At 44.6% G+C, this 12,786-nt stretch overlaps 2 protein-coding genes across 2 annotated transcripts in view; both read right to left on the reverse strand.

Annotated features, from left to right (window-relative positions):
* Nucleotides 1–12,786, reverse strand: part of h2ac14 (H2A clustered histone 14) — a 1,193,713-nt gene that overhangs the window by 399,910 nt on the left and 781,017 nt on the right.
* On the reverse strand, nucleotides 8,287–12,489 carry LOC105945432 (oocyte zinc finger protein XlCOF7.1-like). Its single transcript, XM_018089498.2, has 4 exons — nucleotides 12,373–12,489; nucleotides 12,125–12,262; nucleotides 11,904–12,027; nucleotides 8,287–9,837 (listed from the first exon to the last, which is right to left on the reverse strand). Exons 1-4 carry the CDS (start codon nucleotides 12,487–12,489, stop codon nucleotides 8,423–8,425), a joined length of 1,794 nt encoding a protein of 597 aa, XP_017944987.2. The 3' UTR covers nucleotides 8,287–8,422.

Raw genomic sequence — 12,786 nt, forward strand, 5'->3', positions numbered from 1 at the left:
CGGATATTATTCATAATTGCCTACAGGGTTAGGGGGTTTGGATAGGGGATAGCGACGCTACAAACAGGTTAGTACATGGCTCGCTGGGCATTGTAGGAGATTCCGGCCTATTGAACACTTTACACCCATTTACACATATTCCATCGCGCCAATACGACCCTTTGCTCCTGTATATAAACCTGTATATTTGGCCCCTGGGGAAGGCTGAACCAAGATGAAACGCGTTGGGAGATCAGTCTGACCTGTGCTATTGAGATGCCGATTGTACTGCGCAAATTTGTTAGTGCTAAATATATAATAATAACTATTTTATACTATGGGAATAGGTAAGGCGCTCTATGTATGACCCTCTATGCATATCAGGCAATAAACTGTTTAGTAGGCCCCTGGCCTTCATATTTAGCATGTTTTATGTTGGTACATTATGAAATGTTGGGTATGTAATGGGATAAAATGCAAGCTGTGTGATGATTCTGTGAGGGAAAGGTAGGGGGCGCTAGAGAGGAGAAGGAGGGAAAGGGGAGTCTTTTAAAGGAACAGTAACTCCAAAAAATGAAAGAGCTTTAAAGTAATAAAAATATAGGAAGGAAGGAAGGGTTTGGGTTCCTAGAGCACTGGGCTGACTTTTCCTTGGGGTACAATCTATACAGCCCTGACGGATTGCACCTCAATGGAAGGGGGTCTGCTGTGCTAGGGGAGAGAATGGTTAAGAGGCTGGAGGAGTGTTTAAACTAGACAAGGGGGGGGTGGGTGAGCTAGAATTCCATGGGAAAATTAGTGTAGACGGGGTAGGGGGACTAGCAAAGGGTTGTGGGGGAGGAGTGAGGGGGGCATATAGTTTATCAGATAAGGAGCTTCCGTTACAAGGAAAGCAGTCTCATAATTGCCTTAGCTCTAATTCTCCCTTAGCTAATGTAACATCAGAGGGAGAAGTAATAATCTCCGCTGCATGCTGGCTAATGCGCGTAGCTTGTCGGGTAAATTAGGGGAGCTGCAAGCTATTGCATGTATTGAAAATTATGATTTAATTGGTATCACTGAGACCTGGTGGGATGATAAATGCGACTGGGCTGTGAATTTAACTGGTTCCACCCTGTTTAGGAGGGACAGAGAGATTATAAAGGGGGAGGGGTTTGTCTTTATGTAAAGTCAGAGTTAAAGCCGTGTAATAAAGACATTACCAAGGGAAACGTCGAATCTCTTTGGGTAGAAATTTCAGTAGGGCTGAAGGTCACAAAGAAAATGATCATTGGTGTATGTTATAAACCCCCCGTATAGATGAGGGGGATGAGGCCCAGCTACTGTTGCAAATGGAGGAGGCTTCACAACTGGGTCACGTTGTTATTATGGGGGACTTTAATTATCCGGACATTGACTGGAGTAATGGGGCGGCTAAGTCAGAAAAAGCTAGTAGGTTTGTAACTATGCTAAATGGCAACTTTTTATTTCAGGCAGTTCAAGAACCCACTAGGAATGACTCTATTTTGGACCTGGTGATTTCTAATAATAATGAACTTATCTCTAACATTTGTGTGGGGGGGGGGGGCATTTGGGGAACAGTGATCCCAACATGGTCCCTTTGAGATAATGCTGCAGAGACAGCTCTATAAGGGAGGAACTAAAACACTCAATTTTAGCCGTGCAGACTGTGCCAGTATAAGGGCATCTCTGCAATGTGGCAGCTGGGAAAGGCTTTTCATGGGGTTAGACACAGAAGGAAAATGGAACATCTTTAAAACATTGCTTTGTAGGTATACACAACAGTATATCCCCCTAGTAAGCAAGGAGAGGCATCGCAAAGCAAAACCTTTATGGCTGAATAAAAGTGTTAGTGTCGGGGTTGGTAAGAAAAAACCTGCTTTTAAAGCATTCAAGTTAGCTGGGGCAGCTGGGGCTTTCATCAGGTACAAGGGGCAAATAAAGCAGCAAAAAAGCTATCAGGCAGCTAAAATAGAAATGGAAAGGGATATTGCAGCTAGGAGTAAAAAGAATCCTAAATTATTTTTTAATTATGTGAGTAGTAAATAAATAAAGCAAGAAGGGGCGGGAACTTTATTATCACGGGGGGGTAAGTTGGTTGATGAGAACGGGGAAAAAGCTGAAATTTTGAACTCTTATTTTTCATCTGTCTATACATCTGAGGAGCCAGATAATGAAGGCTTCCCTTGTAATATGCCCAGTTCTAGTAATTTAGCTACTGACGCGTGGGTCACTCGGGGGGGAATTCAAAAGAGACTTGAACATGTAAAGGTAAACAAAGGTCCAGGGCCGGATGGGATTCATCCCAGGGTATTAAATGAGCTGAGCGCTGTGATTGCCAAACCTCTTCACATAATTTTTCAGGATTCATTGAGGTCTGGCATGGTGCCGAGAGACTGGCGGATTGCTAATGTGGTGCCATTATTTAAAAAGGGATCCCGTTCTCAGCCTGAAAACTATAGGCCTGTTAGTCTGACATCAGTAGTAGGAAAACTTTTGGAAGGGGTAATAAGGGATAGGGTACTTGAATACATTGCAGTTCACAATACTATTAGTTTGTGCCACATGGGTTCATGGGTAACAGATCTTGCCAGACTAATTTAGTCGCCTTTTATGAGGAGGTGAGTAGGAACCTTGATGCTGGAATGGCAGTTGATGTCATCTACTTGGACTTTGCTAAAGCGTTTGATACAGTACCGCACAGAAGGTTAATGATCAAATTAAGGAATATTGGCCTAGAACATAATATTTGTAATTGGATAGAGAACTGGCTGAAGGATAGAGTACACAGAGTGGGGGGAAATGGAACAGTTTCTAATTGGACCAGTGTGGTTAGTGGGTACCGCAGGGGTCAGTCCTTGGGCCTTTGCTTTTTAACTTGTTTATTAATGACCTGGAGGTGGGCATAGACAGTACTGTTTCTATTTTTGCTGATGACACAAAATTGTGCAAAACTATAAGTTCCATGCAGGATGTGCCACTTTGCAGAGCGATTTGACTAAATTGGAAAACTGGGCAGCAAACTGGGAAATGAGGTTCAATGTTGATAAGTGCAAAGTTCTGCACTTTGGTAGAAATAATATAAACGCAAACTATCTACTGAATGGGAGTGAGTTGGGGGGATCCTTAATGGAGAAGGATCTAGGGGTTTTTGTAGATAACAAGTTGTCTAATTCCAGGCAGTGTCATTCTGTGGCTACTAAAGCAAATAAAGTGCTGTCTTGTATAAAAAAGGGCATTGACTCAAGGGATGAAACATAATTTTGCCCCTTTATAGGTCCCTGGTAAGGCCTCACCCTGAGTATGGGGGGCAGTTTTGGGCTCCAGTCCTTAAGAAGGATATTAATGAGCTGGAGAGAGTGCAGAGACTGCAACTAAACTGGTAAAGGGGATGGAAGGGTTAAACTATGAGGTGAGACTGCCGAGGTTGGGGTTGTTTTCTCTGGAAAAGAGGCGCTTGCGAGGGGACATGATTACTCTGTACAAGTACATTAGAGGGGATTATAGGCAGTTGGGGGGGTTCTTTTTTCCCATAAAAACAATCAGCGCACCAGAGGTCACCCCTTTAGATTAGAGGAACGGAGCTTCCATTTGAAGCAGCGTAGGGGGTTCCTCACGGTGAGGGCAGTGAGGGGGTTGGGGAATGCCCTGCCGGGGGATGTTGGGTAGGGGGTTCCTCACGGTGAGGGCAGTGAGGGGGTTGGGGAATGCCCTGCCGGGGGATGTTGGGTAGAGGGTTCCTCACGGTGAGGGCAGTGAGGGGGTTGGGGAATGCCCTGCCGGGGGATGTTGGGTAGAGGGTTCCTCACGGTGAGGGCAGTGAGGGGGTTGGGGAATGCCCTGCCGGGGGATGTTGGGTAGAGGGTTCCTCACGGTGAGGGCAGTGAGGGGGTTGGGGAATGCCCTGCCGGGGGATGTTGGGTAGGGGGTTCCTCACGGTGAGGGCAGTGAGGGGGTTGGGGAATGCCCTGCCGGGGGATGTTGGGTAGGGGGTTCCTCACGGTGAGGGCAGTGAGGGGGTTGGGGAATGCCCTTCCTAGTGATGGGGTAATGGCAGACTCTGTTAATGCCTATAAGAGGGGCCTGGATGAGTTCTTGATCAATCAGAATATCCAAGGCTATTGTGATACTAATACCTACAGTTAGTACTAGTGGTTGTATTTATAGTGTATGTATGTGAGTGTATAGATTGGTAGGTGTGGGTTAGGTGTGCTGGGTTTACTTGGATGGGTTGAACTTGATGGACACTGGTCTTTTTTCAACCCTATGTAACTATGTAACTAACTATGTAACTATAATGCACTGTTGCCCTGCACTGGTAAAACTGGTGTGTTTGCTACAGTAACACTACTATAATTTATATAATAAGCTTCTGTGTAGCCCCGGGGGCAGCCATTCAAGCTGGAAAAAAGGAGAAAAGGCACAGGTTACATAGCAGATAACAGATAAGTTCTGTAGAATACAATAGTGTTTTATCTGTTATCTGCTATGTGCCTGTGCCTTTTCTCCTTTGAATGGCTGCCTCCATGGCTACATAGCAGCTTATTTATATCAATTATAGTAGACTTTCTGAAGTAAACACACAACTTTTACCAGTGCAGGGCAGCAGCACATTATATTTTAGTTACTTTTATACACTTTCATTTTTTGGTGTTACTGTATCTTTAAGGCCGGGGCTGATTAAGTGCAGGCAAGAACTGGGTGACAGGGGTGAAGATTCAGGGGCAGGAAGGAGTGCAGGGCAGAGAGGGCACAGGATCGGAGACAGTCAGGGCGAAGATTCAGAGGCAGGAAGGAGTGCAGGGCAGAGAGGGCACAGGATCGGAGACAGTCAGGGCGAAGATTCAGGGGCAGGAAGGAGTGCAGGGCAGAGAGGGCACAGGATCGGAGACAGTCAGGGCGAAGATTCAGGGGCAGGAAGGAGTGCAGGGCAGAGAGGGCACAGGATCGGAGACAGTCAGGGCGAAGATTCAGGGGCAGGAAGGAGTGCAGGGCAGAGAGGGCACAGGATCGGAGACAGTCAGGGCGAAGATTCAGGGGCAGGAAGGAGTGCAGGGCAGAGAGGGCACAGGATCGGAGACAGTCAGGGCGAAGATTCAGGGGCAGGAAGGAGTGCAGGGCAGAGAGGGCACAGGATCGGAGACAGTCAGGGCGAAGATTCAGGGGCAGGAAGGAGTGCAGGGCAGAGAGGGCACAGGATCAGAGACAGTCAGGGCGAAGATTCAGGGGCAGGAAGGAGTGCAGGGCAGAGAGGGCACAGGATCGGAGACAGTCAGGGCGAAGATTCAGGGGCAGGAAGGAGTGCAGGGCAGAGAGGGCACAGGATCGGAGACAGTCAGGGCGAAGATTCAGGGGCAGGAAGGAGTGCAGGGCAGAGAGGGCACAGGATCGGAGACAGTCAGGGCGAAGATTCAGGGGCAGGAAGGAGTGCAGGGCAGAGAGGGCACAGGATCAGAGACAGTCAGGGCGAAGATTCAGGGGCAGGAAGGAGTGCAGGGCAGAGAGGGCACAGGATCGGAGACAGTCAGGGCGAAGATTCAGGGGCAGGAAGGAGTGCAGGGCAGAGAGGGCACAGGATCGGAGACAGTCAGGGCGAAGATTCAGGGGCAGGAAGGAGTGCAGGGCAGAGAGGGCACAGGATCGGAGACAGTCAGGGCGAAGATTCAGGAAGACCAAGACAATGAACGAGAACCAGGACGGGACTGAGCGGGTGAAAACTGGAGTAGGAACAAGAACAGGAGCGGAATAGAACCAGAAGGAGCAGGAGTGGAGCAGAGACGAGCAGAACAGGAGTGAAAGTAAAACAGGACAAGGCAAGGACCGGGCGAGAGCAAACAGAACAGGAGCCGGATCAGGGAACAAGAGCGAGGGTCAGTGCCACAGGGCTCAGAGTAGGCCAGTGCCCAGGCCCCAGCAGTGAGGATGGCTGGCAGGGTCAGGCTTGATTGGCTCACCCAACCCACCAATAAGTCTGCTGCTGGGAAACAGGAAGGAAAGGCCAAGTGATAGTGAGATAATGAGCTTACCTGGCCCAGTGGGCAAGGCATACAGTCAGAAACCCAAAGGCCCCCGGCTCGGATCCCAGTAGGGCGTTATGTTTAGCAGAGCTTGGCTGTTAGGTAGCTGAAAATTCATATGCACTATTTTCATTTGGGCCCCTGTACCCCACATAGTTTGGTAAATCTGTGCATATTGGGCAGCAAACTGTTCAGTAGGCCCAGGGAGTCCATATTTAGAATGTTTTATATTGATACATTATGAAATGTGGGGTATATACTGGGGTAAAATGCATCAAAATTACATAAAACTCACAACATTTAGTTAGCTTAATTGTTTGGTGATATGAATATGAAGATTTTCATTGATCCAGGTCATGGTAAATCAAATATAAACAAATCTAAAGCAACTGGACTTGTTTGGTAATCATTGAAGATCGTTTCACTGCTCATCCGAGCAGCTTCTTCAGTTCAACTGACTGGTATGGGAAGTCCTCAGCATATGTACTCTTCCACTCATCCAATCAGGGCAGTGGAGACGGTAGATAAATTCTCCGACTCCTCAGTTTCTGATACTTCCGACTCCTCTGTTTTTAATATGCTACTATATTTAGTGAAGCATACAGCCAATGAAAAGCTTCATGGTCGCTCAACGTGTTGGTTTATGCACTGCGCGCATTGGGCTTTATTCTTATAGCAGAGAAGTCATTAATTATGACTGTTTGTGAATTGGGACATTTAAACTTGCTTTATTTTTTTTTTTTATTCCCTTTTAAATTTAGTAGGAGTCGGTTCATTATTTGCCGACTCCGACTCCAGGTACCCAAAATTGCCTCCGACTCCTCGACTCCACAGCCCTGCATCCAATCACAAGATTTTTTTATATTGGAGATTTATTGTTTGGTGATTTCCATATAAAGATATATTTACCCATTTTACATTTGGCAGAATGTGTATTTTTTGAAAATATGAGGTTTTTTGGAGTCAACTTTCTTATTTGACACATTTACCCGATATAAATATATGCCATAATATTTGTATGCACTAACTTCTTTATTGGGGTCTCTAAATGCCAGATACTTTGGTGATCCAATGCATAATAGGTATCAAAGTGTTCAGGCGACTCTTGGCTTTTCCTGGTACCTAATGTTATGTGGGAGATATGATGCTGGAAAGTGGAAGCTTTGAGGCAATTTTTTAAAATATTCATAAATTTTAATATAAACTGCTAAATTCAGGAAAACATTGCTGTTTGGTATTAGGAGTTGGACGACACGGTTACCCATTTTGGATTCAGCAGAATGTGTACCTCAAAACGATATGGTTTCCTGGGGTAAAGCTAATGTGCCGGGATTTCTGGCTTTGGAATCTTAAGTATGCCGAATCCTGCTGTAATGCTTTGAAAATGTGGTAATTTACTGTCGGGAGACATGAGGCTTTCTGAATCAGTTGAGTTTTTTTCCGGAAAATAAAATATTTTTCTATTATAAATCCCTATATCATGAAAAAAACATTTTTTGGGGGGGATTTAAGAGCTCTAAATCTTGTTTCAAAAGTGGAAATACACAAAAACTCTGGCAGATTCAGAAATCTCAGGGTTTTTTATGCGCATTTCTCCATATATGTGTTATCAATAAACATTTTCTCTTAAAGCAACCACGACAGTATCACGGGGCCACAATTGTTTTTTATTTATTGGCTCTATGGCTCCCATGGTACAACATTCTGCTACTGGCTAATAAGAAAAAACAAAACAAAAAACATATATTGAATGTTTTATTAACAAGCATGAAAAACTATTTTTTAACTGCACCAATAGATCAGTCTGACAAATCTCATGAAAAAAGGCTTTTCACAAAACTGATTTAATGTAAAGAGACCCTTTATAGGATAATGGTGTAACCCCCTTTCCTTTCATCTCAACAAATGTCCCATTGGAAATGACATTGGGTTAATAATGACAAGATGATGTTATAGGCTTTATATTTACCCAGTAAGAGCATATGTACCCGGCAAGTCATTCCCAGCTGGGTATATCCCCATTATGTTACCTACTGTGTGAGCATTAGGGAACAGCATCTGCCCAAGTGATACCCTGGGGGGCTCGTACCCCTTGGAATATGTCCCTTCTTGTTCAATTAAACCCAGAATCTTATCTGTTGGGGGGAGGGGGAGATATATTCCAGTCTCTGTAAACTAAGCATGAAATTAGGACTCCTCAGTTCCCAATGTTGAGCCAGTGCTTATGGTTGACCACTGTCTTAGCATTACCCAGTGTCCATCAGGAGTCTTTAGCTGCAAAGTGTCGGTCAAAGGGTTCTCTTAAAGAAACATTTTATTGTGCACATAAAAATATTTGCCTGATGCCTCATTTGTAAGACACGTTTACAGTTTTTCTCATGTGAAAGAGTATTTTTAGATGACTGTTCAATACAAATCTTTTTCCCTCATTCAGAAAATGGTTTCTCCCCTGTGTGAGTCTTTCGATGCCGATCAAGGTGAGAGTGCTTTGAAAAACATTTCCCACATTCTGAACAAGAAAATGGTTTCTCCCCAGTGTGGGTTGTATGATGATTTTTAAGGTGTGTATGGGTTGAAAAACATTTCCCACATTCAGAACAAGAAAATGGTTTCTCCCCTGTGTGAGTTCTATGATGACGATCAAGGTTAGATCGACTTGTAAAAGATTTCCCACATTCAGAACAATAGAATGGTTTCTCTCCTGTGTGAATTTTCTGATGACGATCACGGTGATATGGGTTTGAAAAACATTTCCCACATTCAGAACAAGTGAATGGTTTCTCCCCTGTGTGAGTTCTTTGATGACGAGCAAGATAGAAATGGTTTAAAAAACATTTCCCACATTTAGAACAAGAAAATGGTTTCTCCTCTGTGTGAGTCCTTTGATGACGAGCAAGGTCAGATCGCTTTGAAAAACATTTCCCACATTTACAAGAAAAAGGTTTGTCTCCTGTGTGGTTTCTATGATGAATGTTAAGGTGTGATTTACTTGAAAAACATTTCCCACATTCAGAACAAGAAAAAGGTTTCTCCCCTGTGTGGGTTATTTGATGACGTTTAAGGTCGGATCGATTTGAAAAACATTTCTCACAATTAGAACAAGGAAACGGTTTCTCCCCTGTGTGAATTCTCTGATGACGATCAAGGTTTGATCCATTTGTAAAACATTTCCCGCATTCAGAACAAGAAAAAGGTTTCTCCCCTGTGTGAATTACTTCATGGCGTTTAAGGTCAGATCGATTTAAAAAACATTTCCCACAATTAGAACAAGAATAGGGTTTCTTGTGGTTTCTTTGATGTTTATTAAAGTCTCTCTTATGACTAAAGTGTTTATGACACACATTGCAGATGTATTTCCCACTTAATGTATTTTCTGTTATTTGAGATTTATGTGGAGATTGGAGGGAATTTTCATCATTTTTATTACCCTCCATTTTTAAACTATTCAGGCTGCTCCCCATGATAGGAGTAGGTGTGTCTGTTCCCTGTATCTGTTCTGTAAGGGGATTTATGCTGCAATCTGATTGGTTTTCCCCTTCGAATGAAGATTCTTCCTCTTTAATAACAACCGCTGTATAATCCTCTGCCGAGCTGTTATTCAGGCTCCACCCCATGATAGGAGTAGGTGTGTCTGTTCCCTGTATCTGTTCTGTAAGGGGATTAATGCTGCAATCTGATTGGTTTCCCCCTTCCCATGAAGCCACCTCCTCTTTAATCCCATTGGCTGGTGGGGGCTGTTCCGCTGGAGAAACATCAGGGTTTGTGAGATTCCCATCATTATTACAACATAAAGTTGCTTCCGTATGTGCTGTAACATCGCTCCCATCTTTATACTCACAGGCTGCTAAAGGGAAGGATAGAGACTGTTATTTATGGGGATCCCAGTGCAGACCTGGCAGTGGGATTAGTAAGGGATCATGGGAAGGAGTGAGAGGGAGGGGCATACCGTTACCAGCTAAGGAGATCCCTCTGTTACAAGTAAAACAGGCTAATAGTAATCTTAGCGCTAACTCTCCGTTACGTAATATTAACATGAGAGGGAACAGTAGCGCCCCCTGCTGTCTGCTGGCAAATGTACGGAGATTGTACAGGTGAGCTAGAGTTTAATGGGAAAGCTAGTGTAGATGGGGCAGTGGGACTAGCAAAGAGTTGCATGTATTGAACATTATGATTTAATTGGTATCACTGAGACCGGGAGGGATGAAAAATGCGACTGCACCGTGAATTTAAATGGTTCCACCCTGTTTAGGAGGGACAGATTATAAAGGGGGGAGGGGTATGTCTTTATGTAAAGTCAGAGTTAAAGCCGTGTAATAAAGACATTACCAAGGGAAACGTCGAATCTCTTTGGGTAGAAATTTCAGTAGGGCTGAAGGTCACAAAGACAATGCTCATTGGTGTATGCTATAAACCCCCCGTATAGATGAGGGGGATGAGGCCCAGCTACTGTTGCACATGGAGGCGGCTTCACAACTGGGTCACGTTGTTATTATGGGGGACTTTAATTATCCGGCACTGACTGGGGCAATGGGGCGGCTAAGTCAGAAACAGCTAGTAGGTTTGTAAATATGCTAAATGGCAACTTTTTATTTCAGGGGTTCAAGAACCTACTGGGAATGATTCTATTTCGAAATAACTAACTAATAACACTGAACTCATCTCTAACATTAGTGTGGGGGGGGGGGCATTTGGGGAACAGTGATCCCAACATGGTCCCTTTGGGATAATGCTGCAGAGACAGCTCTATAAGGGAGGAACTAAAACGCTGGATTTTAGCCGTGCAGACTGTGCCAGTATAAGGGCATCTCTGCAATGTGGCAGCTGGGAAAGGCTTTTCATAGGGTTAAACATGGAAGGAAAATGGAACCTCTTTAAAACGTTGCTTAACAAGAATACAGGTCAGTATATTCCCCTTGTAAGCAAGGAGAGGCATCGCAAAGCAAAACCTTTATGGCTGAATAAAAGTGTTAGTGTCGGGGTTGGTAAGAAAAAACCTGCTGTTAAAGGAGACATATCCTATAAAAATTATGAATGTAAAAAAATGAAGCAAGAAGGGGTGGGAACCTTATTATCACGGGGGGGTAAGTTGGTTGATGAGAACAGGGAAAAAGCTGTTTGAACTCTTATTTCCCATCTGTCTATACATCTGAGGAGCCAGATAATGAAGGCTTCCCTTGTAATATACCCAGTTCTAGTAATTTAGCTACTGGCGCGTGGGTCACTCGGGGGGGAATTCAACAGAGACTTGAACATGTAAAGGGAAACAAAGGTCCAGGGCCGGATGGGATTCATCCGAGGGTATTAAATGAGCTGAGCGCTGTGATTGCCAAACCTCTTCACTTAATTTCCCAGGATTCGTTGAGGTCTGGCATGGTGCCGAGAGACTGGCGGATTGCTAATGTGGTGCCGTTATTTAAAAAGGGATCCCGTTCTCAGCCTGAAAACTATAGGCCTGTTAGTCTGACATCAGTAGTAGGAAAGCTTTTGGAAGGGGTAATAAGGGATAGGGTACTTGTATACATGGCAAATCATAATACAATGGTTTGTGCCGGCATGGTTTCATGCGTAACAGATCTTGCCAGACTAATTTTATTGCCTTCTATGAGGAGGTGAGCAGAAACCTCAATGCTGGAATGGCAGTGGATGGGATCTACTTGGACTTTGCTAAAGCACTACAGTAATTAAAGTGTTTGACAAATTAGTGTGAAATATAGAGGTGAAATGTACATTAAAATTTATATAACCTAACTACAGCAAAAAGTTTTGTACATGTACAGAACTTACAAATGGTTTATAAACTGGGTATAAACTGATTTTATGTCTACAGATAGACATGTTCTATCTGCTTCTAAAAACACAAAATATCCTGCATTCTATGCTCTGTATATGATAGAAACCATTACTCACCCAGTGGGCGGAGCTGCTGGAGCTCCTCCTTTATCCCTTCCCTGTAAAGGGCCTTGTTTCCTTTTATATACTCCCACTCCTCCAAGGAAAAATAGATGGAAACATCCTCACACCTTATGGCAACCTGGCACACACAATGTTACAGTCATCCCCCAGCCAGAGAAAGGGATTATCATACACTGTTACTAAACAATAAGGGGGGATTGGGGGGCCGCACCCACCTCTCCAGTCAGCAGCTGGATGATGTTGGAGATGAGTTCCAGGATCTTCTTGTCATTTTCCTTCTGTATGACGGAGCCAGGGGCATGCAGGGCCCCCAAACCCACAGTTGGGCTCTTCTTCTTAGGGATGACGTAGCCCTATGTATTGAGAGGGAGAGAGAATGATGAGTGTGTAACGCAGCAGAGAGACCCCCTTTGTACAGACAGACAGTCTCTTCTCACTGTGCCACTCACAGTGCCCCCCTCACCTCTCCAGTCAGCAGATAGATAATCTCCAGTGTGAGATTCAGGATTCTCTCCTTCCGCTCCTCATTTTTATCCTTCTTCCCCATCACTGGGTCACTCGCTTCCTCCCACATTCCCATTGGCTCCTTGTGGGAGGGAGGGGCCTGGAAGTGGAATTAAGCACTTACACATTTCTATAGGGGATTATTCCCAGCAATATCCCCCAAAACAATTCCAAGCAGGGAATAGAATAACTAGTCTAGCCATGGGCTGAACTACCAATCCCACAATCCCCTGTTAAACTTCCCTCTAATGATGCAATGTCTGCCAATCAACACTTTCCCTTTCCTGCCAAGAATGGGCCCCTCAGTGCTTCCCCTCAGGCTGCAGGGGGGCCTTGGTACCAAATGGGAGAGGAATTCACTTATGGTGGGTGG

Source organism: Xenopus tropicalis, chromosome 9, assembly GCF_000004195.4.
Source record: "Xenopus tropicalis strain Nigerian chromosome 9, UCB_Xtro_10.0, whole genome shotgun sequence".
Lineage (NCBI taxonomy): Eukaryota > Metazoa > Chordata > Amphibia > Anura > Pipidae > Xenopus > Xenopus tropicalis.